The sequence below is a fragment of the Hipposideros armiger genome, unplaced genomic scaffold, assembly GCF_001890085.2.
Source record: "Hipposideros armiger isolate ML-2016 unplaced genomic scaffold, ASM189008v1 scaffold_1027, whole genome shotgun sequence".
NCBI classification, from domain to species: domain Eukaryota; kingdom Metazoa; phylum Chordata; class Mammalia; order Chiroptera; family Hipposideridae; genus Hipposideros; species Hipposideros armiger.
Genome location: NW_017732377.1, coordinates 147,975 through 166,458, shown reverse-complemented (window position 1 = coordinate 166,458; position 18,484 = coordinate 147,975). Strand labels below are relative to the sequence as shown.

At 37.2% G+C, this 18,484-nt stretch overlaps 1 protein-coding gene across 1 annotated transcript in view; it reads left to right on the top strand.

The window, feature by feature from the left end:
* DCC (DCC netrin 1 receptor) overlaps positions 1–18,484 on the top strand; it is a gene marked incomplete at its 5' end in the record, with an annotated part of 282,466 nt that overhangs the window by 240,253 nt on the left and 23,729 nt on the right. The window contains 2 exons of the mRNA XM_019631644.1: positions 1,754–1,909; positions 9,710–9,922. Coding sequence (XP_019487189.1) covers positions 1,754–1,909; positions 9,710–9,922 — 369 coding nt within the window. The remainder of the gene's footprint in view (positions 1–1,753; positions 1,910–9,709; positions 9,923–18,484) is intronic.

The window sequence follows — 18,484 nt, the reverse complement described above, 5'->3', positions numbered from 1 at the left end:
GGGAATCGAACCGCTGTTGCTCAGAGCTTGCACTCTTGAGCGAGCTCTTAACCAACTGAGCCACTCAGCCGGCCCATATAAGATTTTTATAGCAATCACTCAATGATTTGAACTCCTTCCAAATTACATGCCAAAATTATGCTGTGAACTCTCACCAACAGTTATTTTTAATAGTAGATCAACTAACAACTAGGTATTATCCTCTTTCAGTTACATTGAAAGTAAAAGTTTTAGAAACTATCTGACTTTCAAAAGTATTTGTTACTTATTCAAGTTATTTATTAGTCTCATTTTCTAGGAGGTACACCTATAAAGTACTTTTATAAGGTACTTTGTCTAATACAGTGTATTAAGACAGGATTGAAAACATTGAAATATCACTTATAATACACCTTCACTAATATAGTTTTTTTGAAAAATATGTTAATCCTATTAAAATTTATATATTTTTTTCAATTCATGGAAAACAACCATCATGTAACCTGCTTAAAATAATTTGCCCTCAATGTTAAACCAATCAAATACTTGTTTCTGAAAAAGCCTTACTTCATTTTTCAATTCAAGTAAACATGTTAATATGCACTTCAATGAGTATTATAAATACACTACAAACATAAATCCTGAAATGCAATTCTAAAAGCCAGTTTACTAGAAGCAGCCTTTTTGATTTAAAGTGTTATATATTTAATATAATTAATATACATTTTAAATCGACATGTTGTTTCTAACTAATTTACAGTAATGCAATAATATAATTTCTATCTATGGTTATGAAGTTATTTATGTAAGAGCAATGTGATAAAAAAAAGGTTTTTCTTTAGTGAATGTGTGTATCTGTGAATGTCAAAAACTCCAGTAACTGGCATTTGGTGTAATTAAATAAAAATTGTGTACATAATAGAAATAACTTCATTAGTATCATAGACAGAAGTGAACTGCTGAAATTGATTATTCCAGTAGCTGGCTTCAATTTTATTGTGTGATAGTAAGAGGCGGGGAACATATTATAAGACGATATAAAATGAAGATTGACTACAATTAGAGTAAATACTTCATAATATTATATAACTGAATAGGTATTAAATAATGGAATTCAACAATGCTCACTAAACCTAGAAAATATTGTATAAGATATTTATCTGTGTGTTTAAGCCGGTATAACTAAAAAATGTTTGGTATTCCCAGAAAACATTGTTATATTTAAATTAATGTGACACTAAGCTACACTGTTTTGGCTCATGGAAGGTACTTTCTATTTACATGTAAATCCTAAGTATAATTATTGAGACTATACCTTCATTTTTTTCCTCTCCAGGGTATCTTTCTAAAGCATTACATCCTTTACAGAACTAACAGAAAATTCCCATTTCCTCAGCCCACTTTACACAACATGTTTGATTTCTGAACAACTCAACATTTTTAATGTTATTGTTCTTGCTTAATTTAAGAGTAAGAATAAGAAAAAACAAAACAACACAAGGTGGCTTTACGTGGCTTGTTAAATCACGCCTTTGTTTGAAACTACAAGAAATTTAAACCTCAGGGTAATACTCCTGAGTGAGATGCTGGAGGAGTGAGCTGCCTTTTTTAAAAAACGAAAAGGACTTTGTGGAAAAAGGTAATTAAAGGAACCTACACGATACTATGAAGAGCATGCATGGATTTGAAGATGTCAAAATTTAGCCACTTCCCTGTTGCTTGCTGTGTGGATACATATATAGGATTAAAAAACATGAATATCCTTGTTTTGCAGCTGTCGTGAGTGCCATTCCTGTGCCAACCCTAGAAAGTGCCCAGTATCCAGGAATCCTTCCATCTCCCACGTGTGGATACCCCCACCCACAGTTCACTCTCCGGCCTGTGCCCTTCCCAACACTGTCCGTGGACCGAGGTTTCGGAGCAGGAAAAAGTCAGTGTATTTTCCTTTTTTAAAAATTTTTATTTTAACTGACAACAAATGAATAACACCAAGGATGTCTTCTCAAGTGTGTAGCATTTTGATGTGTTGATCCCTTGGAAAGATTGGTTTACCCATGACCTGGGCACTAGAATGTTCTTTTCCAGCATAATGAATCTTTTGGCTCCTACTCACATCCTTTTGGGCTGATTTTGTAGGATCTTTCCATTGTCCTCTCCACTGACAAGATACAAAATGGTGGCGAAAAAAAAACGGATATATGGTTCAGTTAAACAATGAGTTGATGGGTGCTTGAAATTTCATTTAGCATAGTGCCCTCAAGGTCCAGCCATGTTGTCACAAAGAGCAGAGTGCCTACTTTCTCATAGCTGAACAATATTCCATTGTGTGTATGTACCACGTCTTTATTTATTCATCTATTGATGGACACTCTGGTTGTTTCCTTATCTTGATTACCGTGAATAATGCTGCAATGAACACGAGAGTGCAGAAGTCTCTACGAGATACTGATTTTGTTGCCTTTGAATACAGTATACCTAGAAGAAGGATTGCTGAATCAGATGGTAGTTCTATTTTTAATTTTTGAGGAACCTCTATACTGTTTTCCGTAAGGGCCGCACCAATTTACATTCCCACCAACAATGTAAAAGGGTTCGCTTTTCTCCACATCTTTGCCAACACTTGTTATCTCTTGTCTTTTTGATGATAGCTGTTCTAACAGTTTTAACAGGTGATATCTGGTTGTGGTTCTGATGTGCATTTCGCTAATGATTAGTGATGTCAAGCACCTTGTCATGTACCTGTTAGCCATTTGTATGTCCTCTTTGGAAAAACGTCCATTTGGTTTCTCTGCCCTTTTTTTCATTTGATTGATTGGATTATTTTTGCTATTGAGTTTTATCAGTTTTTTAAGTATTTGAATATTCACCCCTTATCAGATATGCAGTCTGCAAATATTTTCTCCCATCCCTTCGGTTGCATTTTGCATTTTCATTTTGCTCATGGTTTTGTTTGCTGTGTGGAAGCTTTTTAATTTCTTTATTTTTCTACTTGTTTACTTTTACTTTTGTTGCCTTTGCTTTTGGTGTCAAATTAAAAAAAAATCATTGCTAAGATCAATGTCAAGGAGCTTATGCCTGTGTTTTCTTCTAGGAGTTTTATAGATTCAGGTCTTAGATTTAAGTTCTTAATCCATTTTGAGTTGATTTCTGGTTTTTGTATGGCGTGAAATAGAGGCCCAATTTCATTTTTTTATGTGACAATTTAGTTTTCCAAGCACCATTATTGAAGAGGATATCCTTTTTCTATTTTACATTCTTGGCTACTTTGTCATAAATTAATTGACCTATATGTATGGGTACATTTCTGAGCTCCCTATTCTGTCTTATTGATCTATTTTTTGTGTGGCAATATCATACTGTTTTAGTTACTATAGCTTTGTAATATAGTTTGAAATCAGGAAGTGTGATGTTTCCAGCTTTGTTCTTCTTTCTTAAGATTGGTTTGGCTGTTTGGGGTCTTTTGTGGTTCCATATAAATTTTAGGATTTTTTTTCTATTTCTGTGAAAAATATCATTGGAATTTAATAGGGCTAACAATGAATCTGTAGATCACTTTGGACAATATGGGTATTTTAACAATATTAATATTTTTTAATTGATGAGCATGGAATATCTTTCCATTTATTTGTGCCTTCTTCAGTTTCTTTCATCAGTGTCTTACAGTTTTCATCATACAGATCATTCCCTCCTTAATTAAATTGATTCCTAAATATTTTATTCTTTTTGATGCTATTGTAAATGAGATCGAATTCTTAATTTTTTAAATAGTTTGTGTGAATATACATAGAAATGCAACCAATTTTTGTCTATTGACTTTGTATCCTCATAGTAGTATTTCATTTGTTTTAAGGAAGGTAGGAATGAAGATACTCTCAGCTATTATATATACCCTGGTGATTTTTCCACTGCCATATGCTTTGTTTTTCTTCAAGCACAGCATTTTAAAATCGATTTTATGGCTTTCTCCTCTTAGTTAAGAATAGGTGACTCAGCAGGTCCTGTGAGATAGGATGCTTTGTAATAGATAAGATGGTAACAGCAATAAAATGTATTTGTGAGGTAAGCTATATTTTCTCCAACAAAACAGGGACAGCTCTAAGAAATCATAAATTGCTTAGATATAGCAAGGTTGGAATTAAGAAGGCATCAAAAATCTGCCAAGAGAGAATTAGGTTTATTTTCTTCCTTCTCACTGCACATCATGTCTACAGAATAGAGTTGTGTGCAAAAACTCGAGGAAAAACAGTTCCCATATTGGAAGGAATTAAATGAGAAAGATGTGGGAAGTCCAACAACCAAACATATCCCAATCCCAGGACAATTAGGAAGGTGCTTCTAGTCAAAGAATTTAGAACCACAAGCCACTACTTCAAATTCTGAAATGAATTCTCCCCAGCAGAAAAGAGAGGTTTTTAGTTTAGTTTTCTCATTGGATCATTGTCTATTGCTTTCTTTTGATTTCATCTATGTCCTCTAACTTTAAGAAGGATGTGTAAGAAGAAAGTGTAGAATGACCTTATTTGTTCAGTCCAACAATACTGACACAAGACAAAGTTCATTACTTTTTTAAAATTAGAAATTAACTGTTTTATTTTATCATGTTATGTTCTGTAATTTCTTTTCCCAGTATTTTATTTACTTATTTTCTTTTTTCTTGATTTGGTACAGCATGCGAAACAGTCTCATTCTGTGAAACAGAATCACAGGGGAAATGATTTCAAAAGTCAAAGTTCAATGAAAAAGAAAACAGTAAATGAACTAGTATATATATATTTTTAATCTGTGATTCTGGACCACAGATCTGTTTCTATCTGTGGTTAGTCTTGTGTGCATTCCACTGCCCGACTGAGAGTGGGGTGGCTGTGCATATGTGGGAGCAGAGATGCCCTCTATACCTTTCACTCAATTTTGCTGTAAGTCTAAAACTTCTCTAAAAATAAGGTTTATTAAGAGAGAAAGAGAGAGGGAAAGAGAGAAGACAGAGAGAGAGAGAGAGAAAGAGAGAGAGAGAGAGAGAGAGAGAGAGAGAGAGAGAGAGAGAGAGAGAGAGGAATTTTAGTCTCTTTAATTGACGTTTATTTTGTTAATTTGTTTAAAAGTAGGGATTATTAAATAAAGTTAGTTGTAGAACTATTACGTAACATATACAATAGTATAAATATATATAATATAGCAATTCTATAAATTCACATAGAGAAACAATTCTTAACAGAGTGCTTACCTCGGTCAATTTTGAACCTCATCTAGAATCAAAAGGCATAGACATTCTACTCCTAGAAGGTTTCATAGATTTTTAAAATATATGTTCAATCATTCAACAAGGATTTTTGGAACAAAGCTATGTGCAGTGCAAAAGGAATAGGCACTAATGTGTGTTTCCAAGTGAACGCTTAAAAAAATAATAATTTTTTTTTCCTCTTTTCTAGGAAACTAAATATTCTGTAAATCACTGTCAGAAACAGTTAACTTCCAGCCATTCAGTATCGGTTTCTAAATGCCTTGGGGAGCACTAACCATCCCTGTTCTCTCTCAAGCAGAAAACATTTCATGACTCTGGCTAGAGATGTCGTATTAGTCACCTTGAGAAACAGTGAAAGACACACACAGGAAAAGAAAACTTTGACTGTGCAAGTGTGGAGATGCTCCTTCCTCCAAAGTGATCTGAAAACCTTTCGAGTTTTACAAGAGATTAATCACAAAAACCCTACTCCTGAAATTTTTGAGTCACACATAAAGCTGAACTTCTCTCCTACCATAAGGAAAATAAAGATATAGGATATAGCACATTTGCATTACACACATTTGGATTCGGTGATAAATCGATAACAATTTATATAGTTGTGATGGACAAATATTTCCTACACCTACCGATAAATATACTGTAGTTCTGATCTTAGCTTCAATAGGCAAATGAACTGGCCTTGGAGAATAAGGAGCAGTGCTGTAATTTGAAAACTTGAATCAAGAGATATTCTTGAGTCCAAGTCATCATAAAATTGGTGCCTCCATTTCCTCATCTTTGAAACAGGGAAATATTAGTGAAATTTAGATGACTTCCACTCTTCCTTTCAGTTTGAGCGTTGCCTTAGTTGGTGAGGAGGCTAGTCAACTTTGTCCATGTCCTTTTTCTGCCCCAGCTCTACCCCAAATTGGAAATCAGCTAGCAAATGGGACTTGACCTAGCAGTTTTTGGATTTTTCTCTGGGGTCTTTTCAGAAATGCAGGCTGTAAGGCACTGGCGTTACTTGGAACTATTGCATGATGCTGTTTTACCGAGATTGATGAGTGAAGCTTGCTCCTCCAAGTATTCATGTCTCAAAGTGTCTTTGCTTAGAGTTATCAGTGCGCTTTATTTCTTTCAAATATTGCAATTTTAGATAGAAGAAAAATCCTCATTTCCATCCTTGCAATATTTTTGCCTGTTATTCCGTAGCAATTTTTTTATGTGTTGACATTAATTATTATAAAGTGCCCTGAGATTTGACTCTGCTGTGTAAATGTATGCTATTTGTACAATGAATTCCTACTATTTCATCATTTGAAAACGAGTGCCTTTCCAGCACATACTTGATTCTCATTTGACTCTCTGAATTGCAGGGAGGCTGCACTCCACGGGCAAAAGGAGGTTTTCTTTGCTTTCAGAGCTCTTAGCACAGCTGAATGTCATGTTGTGAGCCAGTTTGTGTCACCCGGGTGTCCTGAAGCTGGTGCCTGAATGGGCCAAAGGAGCTCATCTGAAATGAGAGCTTTTCTCCAGTGGAGCAGTTGCTATTGTGTTTGTTGAAGAGTTTTCACTGCCTGAAATGTCAGCCAGCTCTGAAAAGCATTTCTTTTGCTCCATGTAAAATATAAAAATTATGACTTGCTCATGGAAAGCCTGTGCCTTGTCCATTGTGTTAGGTATCAAGCAAACTTGTCATTTTGAACAAAACAGAAACAGTCCCTTACGAATGACTGATACATTTAGTCTCAAGGATTGTCCCTCCCATGCCCACCTAACCCATTACATTAGGCGCTTTTCTTTTTTTTTTTTTTAGCTGAGCCATCCTGCTACCTGTTGGCAGCTCAGCGGCTGCTCAGCGGGGGGCTGGACTCGAACCGCTGTTGCTCAGAGCTCAAACTCTTGAGCGATCTCTTAACCGACTGAGCCACTCGGCCGGCCATTTAGGCGCTTTTCTTTTTACTATGTGTGTGGTACCAAGGATTGACTTCACTAAAAAGCTGGTCCATCAGGTATCAAGCCACCATTTCTCACTCAAAGAACAACATCATGGTGTTTCCAATGGGAATCATGGTGGCCGGGTGAAAACCTGGGGATGGAGACCTGGGCAGGCATACAGAGAAGTTTTATTAGTACAGCAATGCCATTAAAGAGAATAGGAATGGAAATAGCCCTAAGAAATTCAGGGCTGTCATCAGAATTCATGTGAAGCTTGAGGTTTTTAAGAAATCAAATTTCAGAAGGCTGAAAGAAAAGTACACATAAATTTTATTAAACCTGTGATCACAATATTTTCATGTAGGCCTCTTTCATTTCAAAAATGTAAGAGAAATAGAAAAGGGAAATATGACGGAAGGAATTAAGAGGAAAAAGACTCATTAAACATATTGTTTCTTTAATGGATAAAGCAGTTTTAAAAATCTGATGTGAATTAATTGCAATCAATGTTCAATAGAGAGAATTACTTAGAATGGATTTCTGAGGAAAATTGTAAACTTTCTTTCTCTAGACAGGTATTTTAATTTGATGATAGGGGCCCTTTAGTAAAAACCATCCCATTAGTAATGAAGGACCTAGATATAGGTTCCTGCAGCTACTTCTGTTTGATTTAGAGCAGAGAGGTATTTTATCTTTATTTGGACCAGTGACTATTGTTCATTTTCTCCTTTAGACTGAATATGAATCCAGAGTAAAACCTGCATAATTTTCTTTCTTTGTCTCTAAAACTATGTTTTCAACCACCTAGTTATACATTCTTGATTAAACACAAGTACACACATATTCCTAGCCCCTTTACATTCTTACAAGCATGTAGAATTTAGCTCCTTAGAACACCTACCTGAAGCCTCCATCCCTGTTGCCTTTATCTGAGAACCAACATCACCAAGAACGTGCCTTACTTAATGTTTTCCTTGCAGCTCTATACTTATCCTTGAAATTTTACATGCATGTGCGCCTCCCCTCCATCTTTGATAGCACTTCCTAGCGTAGAGATAAGCACTTCAGTTCAATCTCCTCCTGCCCCCAGACTTCTCTCCATTTTGCTGTGTTGGCTACATTTTTCTTGTTTGAAGAACTGTTTCATCAAGTCTTGGCCTGTTTTCTGGCTAGGGCTGCTATGTTGTTACATCCTGTCCTTAACCAACCCTTCATCTCCTCACTTCCATCTTTGAATAGGATAAGCCTGAAGTCTGCTCAGTGACCCAGGAGATCTCTAACCCTTTCTGAATGTAGAAAAATAAGTTTTAATAGCAATACCCTCTGAAGGCACGTTTTACTTTTGCATATCTTTAATATTATGTCTTGATCTTTGGTATCTTTAATCTCTACTCCCTTTAGCATTATCAGATTTTCTTTCTATCTCCTCTGCCCTTCGCTGACCTCACTGAGCCTCCCAGAAAGTTGTCTCAAAATTATCTCACAAACTAATTATCTTGAAATATTTCCTGGTTAAAAATTATCTTTTGAAAGTGAGATATTATCTTTTATCATTGCATTTTTTCAACTTACTCAGAAGAACTTTCTTAAGAAACAAATAATAAAAAATACTCTTATTTTACTAACACTTATACCTACCAAGCTGCTCTTTTCCTTTGCAGTTTAACTTGGACCTATTGACTTCAAATTTGAATTAATAAAGTCAAGTCACAGTGTCCTTAGCATGAGAAATGTCCTTGCAAATATGTAAGGCCACTCAACTGCATTCTCTGGAGAAAAAGTGTGTTTCTAGACACCAAACCGTCTAAATACCCAAAGGCTGTCACAGATGACTGTGCAAAACCTCTTCAAACTATAGCAACCTGACAGAAAATTACAAGGTTTGCTACCAAAGATGAGAAATTGCATTTCTGCATTTAGGCAACTTGTGCCAGTAGAGTGGCCTCTCATGTAACTTTTTAGCTGGACGTGCTCCTGTTTTATTATGGAAGATAATGATAGTGGTATTATTGGTATCATTTTATTAGCAATGCCTTTAACACCGGTAATTGATTTGTTTGATGGTTGGCATGACATGTTTAAATCACAGAAAAATTGGCATATTGGCTGGGAGATAATAATGCAGCTGTAGCCAGGTTTGGTACATTGAATTTCACTGACATTGCTACTTATGAAGGGAGAAATAATTCTTTCTTCTCGCTTCATCACCTATGATTTCAGGGCCGAGACAGTACAGGCAATATAGTGAGTGCTCTCTCTCTCTCTCTCTCTCTCTCTCTCTCTCTCTCTCTCTCTCTCTGTGTGTGTGTGTGTGTGTGTGTGTGTATCTTACTACTCTGCCTGAAAAATAGATCCATGACCTGCTGGATCTATTTCTATTGTTCAAAGGGACAGTGCTATCACCTCCCATAAATATATAAAGGAAGAAGAATTAGGATGCTCATAACTTGAAGAAGAGATTGGCCAGATCTGGGCATCTTGCTTTAAACTGACCCACAGTCCGTTCCGAGAATGTAGGTGCAGCCAGCTTTGTCCTGAAATAATGAATGGCTTTTCTTGCCTCCATTGCAGCAGTAAATGAAGGACCAAACACCCAACAGCCACCCATGTTGCCTGCCACGCAGCCTGAGCATCCCAGCAGTGAGGAGGCGCCCAGCAGAACCATCCCCACGGCCTGTGTTCGACCCACTCATCCACTCCGCAGCTTTGCTAACCCTCTGCTACCTCCGCCAATGAGTGCAATAGAACCCAAGGTCCCTTACACGCCGCTTTTGTCTCAGCCAGGTAAAGTGCCCGTTTGTTCACGTTTAAATTAGTTGTTATTGTTGGTGCCTCTGCCTAAGCGCATGAGGGTTCCTGGGAAGGCCGGATGCAACAGATCTTTTCAACACTGGTTATGTGCTCATGCCTGTTACTGATATTTGTACGCAGCTCTTAAGCATCTGCTTTACAAGCAACTGGCTGGTTGTAGTTGCCCTTCATTCCCTTGGGAACTTGTTCATTAATCCTGAATACCTGTCAAGTACCTTTAATATGTGCTATAGGTGTGCCCACTAGAGAATGCTGGGAAAGTTCCTGATTTTTCAGTCAGCCCTGCGGGTCCTAGGACTTAAGGTTACACTCCAAAACTAGAGTTAAAGGTATAAAGAAGCCTGCAAACCACTTTTTTGAGAAATGCATGTAAACGCATAATTCTGCTTTGTGCTTTTCAACAGTCAACTTCCAACGGTTCTTACTTCACAGTTCCAGGGACAGAAAGGTGTGTCAGACCCGTGTAGAGTGCAACTTCCTGATTTTAGAAGTAAAGAAATCAAAACTTACTTAGATGGAAAGCAGTGTCGCTATGATGCCTTTCTTTCTAAGAATATCAAATGGCAGAAGTGAGAACCCATCTCCAATTCCCAATGAGATATTTGTTTTATTACCTTGGCTGGCATCCAGGGGGGCTGAATCAGAGTGCCTTTTTTTGTTTCTTTTAGGGATTTGGAGGTGAAAGGGGGGGAAGAGAGGGATAAAAGAAGAAGAGAAAGTGAGATGGAAGAGGACAAGGGGGGATGAAGAAGGATGAGTGGGGAGAGCTAGAGGGTTAGGAAGAGATAGATAGGATGAAAAGCCACTAGAGAAATACGTAGACATAGAGATAAAGAACTATGTAGTACTTCAGATTATTTGGAATATTAGAATAATTTTTTTTAAAGATTTTTATTGGGGAATTGGGGGAAGAGAAACAAGTTGCTGTCCTTTTGTTCTTCAGTCTAGTTGTGGAGGACGTTGCTTCACTGGCCCAAGTTGGCACCATCATTGTGCTCTTCCCGGGCGAGGCAGATCAGTTGCCGGCTTCTGGACGGCCGCTCACAGCAGCTGCTGGCTACACATGGTAGCCCATGGTAACCCACTGCCACAAGGGCTGCAGTCTACGCCGTCGTCGGCGACTCTCGGCAGCCCAGCTCCAGGTTGAGCTGTTGTTCAGCATCTTAGCTGTAGAGGGCAGTGTCACTGGCCCTCATGTGGGATCCAAACCGGGGCCCTCTGGCATCCCAAGCCAGCTCCCAACCAATGCGCCACTTGGCCAGCCCTGGAATGTTAGAATAATTCTTAACCACCCCAGTTTATGAGGCATGATAGTCAAGTTCAGTGGTTCTAAGTAAATACGGGTGGCCCCCATACTAGACACGGGCAGCTGGATTAGCCAATCTGCCATTGTGCAGAGGCATTTGAGTGAGCTCTGGTTACTCAGAGCCATATCCTCAGCAATTTTAGTCACTGCATTAGGGCATAAACCTCATGGTGACTGCTGAAACTAAGGAAAATAAGATTGCAATGAGGAACATGATCTCTATATTATTATTAAGAATGTATCTTGTTCATGGAACAACGTTCATTGATTTGTGCTCATCACCCCTGGCAGTCACCATTCATGTGGTGCATCATATGGGTGCTCAGCTTCCAGACCCTGAGAAGTGGGATGGAGCACAGATGGGATGCAGGTTCCACTGCTTGAGATGCACACTGCACACCCGGCCTGGTATTCTGGATAGATGGCAGGTTAATTGCAACAGCTAAAAATAGCTAGTTACTGAACCTGTGCTCCTGTGCTGTGTGGCGGACATACTCCTGAAGGCTTGTAACATTGCCTTTTGTCCTTACCGTGACTTCGTGGGGTAGCTACTTTCTCCCCTCCCCCTCGACCCTGTTTCATGGACAAGGAAATTGTGATACAGAGAAATTAAGTAGCATCTTTAAGTCTCCGTAGCTAGTGAGTGATGCATCTCTTCCCACCTTCTGACTGCAGAAAGCATGGATTCTGAAATGTTGGGAACTCATGTGTACCTCTTAGTTTATGTCTAATTGATTAATGGTAGAAACAAAGAGAAATTTTTAAAAACCTATCAAATTAAATTCTTCTAAAACTGATTTTACAAAAGGGGTAACATCTGAAATAATTCTGAAATAACATTTTCTTACGAGCCTTTTGCTTAAATATAGTTGGTATGCAATACTATATTAGTGATGTTAGTTTCAAGTGTGCATTATAGCAATTCGACACTTTTATACCTTAGAGTGGGATCACCCCACTAATTCTAGTAACCATCTGTCATCGTGCAAACTGATCACAATATTATTGACTATTTTCCACTTCTTTACTCACATTTTAATGAGGAAAGGTAAGGGATTTAACTACCCTGTGCTAAAGAACACTAATTTTATAACATCAAAAAACTAGAACTCAAAACTTTATACTATTAACTTTTCTCTCTACTCGCAAGTAAAGTGTTTTTTTGTTGTTGTTGGTTTTTCCTTTTGTTTTTTAGTAACTGTGTTATATAGAGAAAAAAGAAAACTAAAAGTGATACTCTGAAGCCCATTTTAAATGAAACTTTTACAGTGATGGTAATGATTAATTTGGAACACAGGGTTTGGAAATCAACTCATGCTCCCAAGATCTATGATAGCAGTATGACCAAGAACTAATTTTAGAAAGAACATCTTACCAGTAGACTGAACAAAGCACTGGCATTGTTATTTACTAGTTATTATGTTCTTCTAGTTACAATATGATAAAGCTGCCTTAAAGTCTAACACAATGTAGCATAAATGAGGGTATTATGTCTTTAAAAGATGGGAAAAGAGTTCCTTCTCCTATGTCTACACCTATTGTCTCAAATAACAAGCATATCGGAAGAACCTCTCTCTGATTCAACGTGGGCAAGATCTCCTTTTCTTTTATTCTCATTGCACATGTATGAGCCTTCTTTTGTCTTACTATCATTCTTCTTTTCATTTGGACTATTTCTTACAAGCCAGCTCTTCTTTCACATCTTCCAGCATCTGTGGCTTGAGTTTTGGGGTTGATTTTGTATTTTTCATAGTTCCCCTTTAAAGGTTCCCCTCCCCCCGTCACCTTGAAACACACCCTGCCATCACTTTGAAATTATGAAATGCCTTTTCCTTTCATGTTTCTCCTTCATTGTCTCCCTGTGATTCCTGTTCATTTCATAATGTCTTACCTCATGATTTTCAAATAAGTTCTTCTTGCATTGCTCCTGACACATGGTAAATAGTATGCTTTTAAGAAAGGGCTGGTGTTTACTTATTCTAATAGAAAAAGAAAATTAGCAGACTGACAAATGTATTAGCTGTGACATTAACTACATGCTTCTCAGTCTAAAAGATAAAATACTTAGAGCTTTCACCAAATTTTAATTCTAAGAAAATCATTACTTTAGTCAAACTGATTGATGAAGCAAAGTCATTCTCTTGTCGGCTTCCAAAAAAAAAAAAGAAAGAAATACCTCAAATGATTTTTCTCTGAATTTCACAATAAAAGACTGCATAATTACTAATGAATTTATCTTTACTTACCACAAAGTAATTACTTGAGAAAATGGTAATGGGAGGCCTTGCTATAATTTTAAAAAATCATGCCAAACAAGAAGCTGCTTCTGCTTTGAAACGGTTGGAATCAGGATCAGCGAAGAAGCTCTTTCTCTGCTCTAATTCCAGTGTGTGGTTTTTCATGGGCATCCTTGATCTGTATCTCAGTTTGCCTTCCAACAAGACATGTGGAGGTATATTTGCAGCAGTGTTACATGAGGCACAGGGCAACACATATTACGCAGTAAGGATCTCCATGGATGGGCAGGGAGTTTTGCAGTATTTCTATAGCAAGTGGCAATTAAACAGCCATCCTGGTGTCACTACGGCTGAAATTCTGCCTACCTGAAAACACTGATTCATTCCTCATTTCCCCCCCCCCCTTCTACCTGCTGAGTTAGAAATTTAGCTTCCTAGAATCTAAGGTATTTTATGGCTTTTCTTACAATTTCATAATCACCCCGTGATAAAGTGGTTTCGTTTCTTAATGCTTCATCGATAGACGTGAATAACTGTGGGTTCTTGCACCTTTTAGGGAGGCTGCAGTCACTGCACTTTGCAAATCACAGAGATGGACATGTAAGTGATTCGGCTTAGTCCCCTTTCAGGTTAAATAGAAAATGTTTGATGGAGTGTTAAGCTTATGGCATTATAGATCTGACATCAATTCTACAAAGGAGAGAGATAGGGTGTTTTTGTTCTTTTTCTTCAACTAGTGAAAATTCCTCTTAGCTGTGAAATGATCAGCTGCACTTTAAATGAACTTGGATTAGGAGACCATTTGTCTTCTGGGGCTGTAATTCCAAAGCGAAAGAAAATGTGACCTCTTAAACAGTGACTTTTATCTCATCGCAGTGTTTTACAACACAAGCCCCTGGAGTCCTTGCATCTTGATAAAGCTGCCTCCGTGCTAGATTGTCCCTCATTTACGCATGGCATTTCGATACATTTTTATTTATAAAAGCAAAATACATAGAACATTCTCATCTTTTCAGTCTTCTAGGGATCAATGTGTCAGTGGACATGACAAAACCAAAATTCACTTCATTGTACTGCGAAATTGAGTTTGATTTTCCCTCTGCAAATTGTGGCCTGTGCTTCAATTTGTCTGAGGACAGAGGACAAGGCGTGGGTGGAAGGGGCTGACAGTGGACAACAAAGGCATTTGATTTATATTTCATGGCTGGTTGGGAAATCATACGTTCCTGTGATAGCCTGTTCTTTTCAACAGGCTTCATTTCAGTAAATATGCTATCACACAAAACCACCAATAAATTACTGTAATACTTTAATACAATTGCTTTTCGTGAGCCAATTGTAGGCCACTATTGGGGGTGTTCATCAGGATACCAGATGAACGTCCATTCTACTGAAATCAGTTATTGGAAGAGGTTATGCAAGATCAGACATTCCTTAGCAGGTGAAACCCAGAGGGTCACTTTTCAGGCCAGTCAGATCAAATACATCATTGGCACAGCTAAGTGGAAGAGATAGGGTGATTTGATGTTATTGGAGCCAATACCACCAATCAATTTTAGAGTGGAAAATTAAAACCCTGCCTATTAAATTTTGTCTCATGTGTAAGTACCTCTGTATGTCGTTTTGGGGGTTTGTTTGTTTTGGTAGCTCCTTGAAATGATCCCGTCCTTATTCTAAATGATATTTTTTTAATAGGTGAAATTTGGTTTGCTTTGGTCTGGTCATCCTAAAATAATAGTTGGTGAAAAGCAATTAAGTCAGATTTGCCTTATATATCACCAATATTCGTGCTCTGGAACCTACCTCGTGTTTTAATAAATTACTGTTTCTTCTAATGTGGTGTTACAGTATATAAATAGGACAGAGCTCTGCTAATTATCTCAACAAGAGGGAAACAGTTTCTAGAAGATTCTTTATGAGGATGCCACATGACTGTTGCCACATTTATAGAAGACAAAGCTGAGGCCTGAAAAGGTTAAGCAGCTTGCCCAAGGTCAACAGGTGAGCTAAGGGCCAAGTTTCAAGAATTCAAACAAATATAACATGGAAAGGAAATAAAGGATTTTATTTTAGCATTTTTGTGATGTAAACAATTATTCTTAGATTGACTTCTCTTTTTCCCTACAAGAGGGCTTCTTGGATGATTCTAATTATTAACTATTCCTCAGAAAGAATTGTTTTATTGAAGGGAGGTTGATTTAGTTTAGTACTTGAGTCAACGTTTTATTCCTTTCTGTAGGTTACGTGGAGTAAAGACTTTATAGCAAGAGTGGTAACTAGCCAGGAACTCTGACTAGCTCCTGTCTGTCTTAATCTCACCTGACCAAGCTGCCAATAGCCCTTTTACAGGAAGGCAGTAGCCAGGGAGCAGATATTTGTAGTTTTCAGCCCATGCACCATGGATGGCCAGAACTTTGCAGTTTAGTAATAAAAATAAAGACAAGCAGAAGGAAGTGTAACATGAAAAGTTAAGGCACATAAGAATATTATCAGATTGTACTTTAGGGAATGTGAGGGTCAATGAGACTGAAAAATGAATGGCTGATATATTACAGAATTGCAAAAAGCTTTTGTGGATGACCACAATTGTGCTAAGATTTGAGTCCTTTTAATCAAGCTTTTGCCCAATTAAAAAATAAGAGAAAATATTATACCAGGAATTTATATGTATATGTATATGTATATATGTGTGTGTGTGTGTATATATATATATATATGAATGACTAATTTTCAACTTAACATACAATTCAACTCAACAGTTAAAGTGTTGAGTTGCCATCTAGATGATCATAAGAGAAAATTTTTTAAAAATCTATTTTCAGAACTTTGTAACCTAGTAGGCTACATAATTGGAAATATATAAAAAGAATGTTTTTGGATTATACTGGGGAGTGGATGGCCTTGTGAATGACAAATAACAGTGAGGGAAAGGGTGACCAATAGGTTGTTCTCAAAGCAGAAAATACTCCTTTCACTTTTCCTAAGAACCTGATAGGTCACATGGTTAACTACTGCTGTATAGATTTTGTTATTTATGAACTATCTTGGAGATCAAAGTGTCTTGTTAAAAATCAGCTTAGGTGAAATTAATAAGATTACTGCTTTAATTTTGTTACCTTTTATGGTTTCTTAAGGTCATTTCCAACTGAATTCATCCCTACCTGAGAAGTAACTGTAATCACCATTATAGATACAGAGGTAGATATTCAGAGGGGTTGAATAATTTGTAACTGTTCCAGGATCATGTGTCATTATTCTTGGGACCTTTATACCAACACTTACACATAATGGACACTTGATAAATACTTGTTGAGTTGGTCAGAACAGAATAATAAAGGTAAGAGCCGAAAATTGAACTCAGGTCTTCAATTTCAAGTCTAATGATGATTACAGGTGAAAAAGGCAACTTGAAAGTCAGCAAAAGGATTAAATATTGATGGTAAAGGCAGATAAGATGAAATCATTTCTGAATTTACAACCATTTGATCATAAAATGCTAAGTGATCTAAGCTATAAATAGTGCTTTATGCTAAGGCTGAATTAAATTGCATAGAGTGGAAAAACAATATGAAACCACCACCCCCGGAAATTCCATGTAGTAATTTAGCTTCCTAAAAATAAACAGACATGGAGTGACATCGAAGTACAATGGAGAAGAATGACATCCACTTTGTTCCTAAAAAGAGGGAGTGTGGCTCAGTGGAAATAAAGAGTCCTGAGGAACCTCTCTCCATTGTGCCAGCTATAGAATTGATTTTGCTTCCCTGCATCCTGCTTATTCTCATCTGTGAAATTAGTCTTTTCTCTTTAAATGGTATGAAACATGAAATTTCAACGATCTTGATTATTGCAGAATTAAGGATGGATATTCTCTCCATATTTTCCCTTTGCTTTGTGAAATAGTATGAATAATAGAAAGATTTTCATTTGAATAAACATTCTAAACAGTTGACAGAGTTCTCTATAGTTTTTAAATAAGTGTTAGGTTCTAGTTGCTTTCTTTGGGAGCAGGGAGACTTTTTTTTTTTTTTAGCTGAGCCATCCTGCCACCTGTTGGCAGCTTAGTGGCAGCTCAGCTCCGGCCGGGCATCGAACCGCTGTTGCTCAGAGCTCAAACTCTTGAGTGAGCTCTTAACCAACTGAGCCACTCAGCCGGCCCATAGGGAGACATTTTGAAACAAACAAATAAAAAGTGTTCACATAAAGCTCTGCATTCATTAATGGGCTATTGAAAGTGTGTTAGGAAAAATCTAACACACTGAAGACAAACGAAAATCTCTGTGATATTAAAATAAAGTGAGAATTTAGCAATCAGCAAACTATTTCTAAGGGTATGACCTATAATATCTAAAAGAACGTGTAAAAACATTTAAAGCTCCCATTTCTAAATGTTGATAACTTTTTTCTTACCGGCGAGGACTTAACGAAGAATTCAAGGGCCATGTTAAACATCTTGTGTGTTTAACGTCTTCGGCTTTCAGGATCGTAGGCCTGCAGGATTGATGTTCTTATTGCCAGAATCTATTTACTGGAATGCCAAGGCTCTCAGAAGAGAATGCCTTTATCTTTTGTGGTAAAGGGGATTTTAACAAGCTTTTTGTGTGTGTGTGTGTGAAAAACAATGAGAAATAAGCCCAACCGATTTCAAAAGGAGAGACACATTATGACATAATTGCACATAGAGGCTTATAGGAATAATGGAAATTACAATGACTGCTCTTTTCACATCTACTCCAAATTGCCCTCTTAAATAGTCTTCTTTCACATTTCCCATTCTCTTACCCAGCTGTTTGTACCTTTCTACTTCTGTGGTCACCTGGGTCATGATTTCTAAGAGAAACTGCACATTTTAAACTACAATAATATGTTAGTCTAGTATAGCTTTGAAGTACAAGATTGCTCGTTTAACCTTTAGTGTCAGTGGGTGTTGCAGTTAAAATCATAATTGTTTGCTTGTTTTCTTTTTGGCTATGACTCTCTGGAGTGATGTCT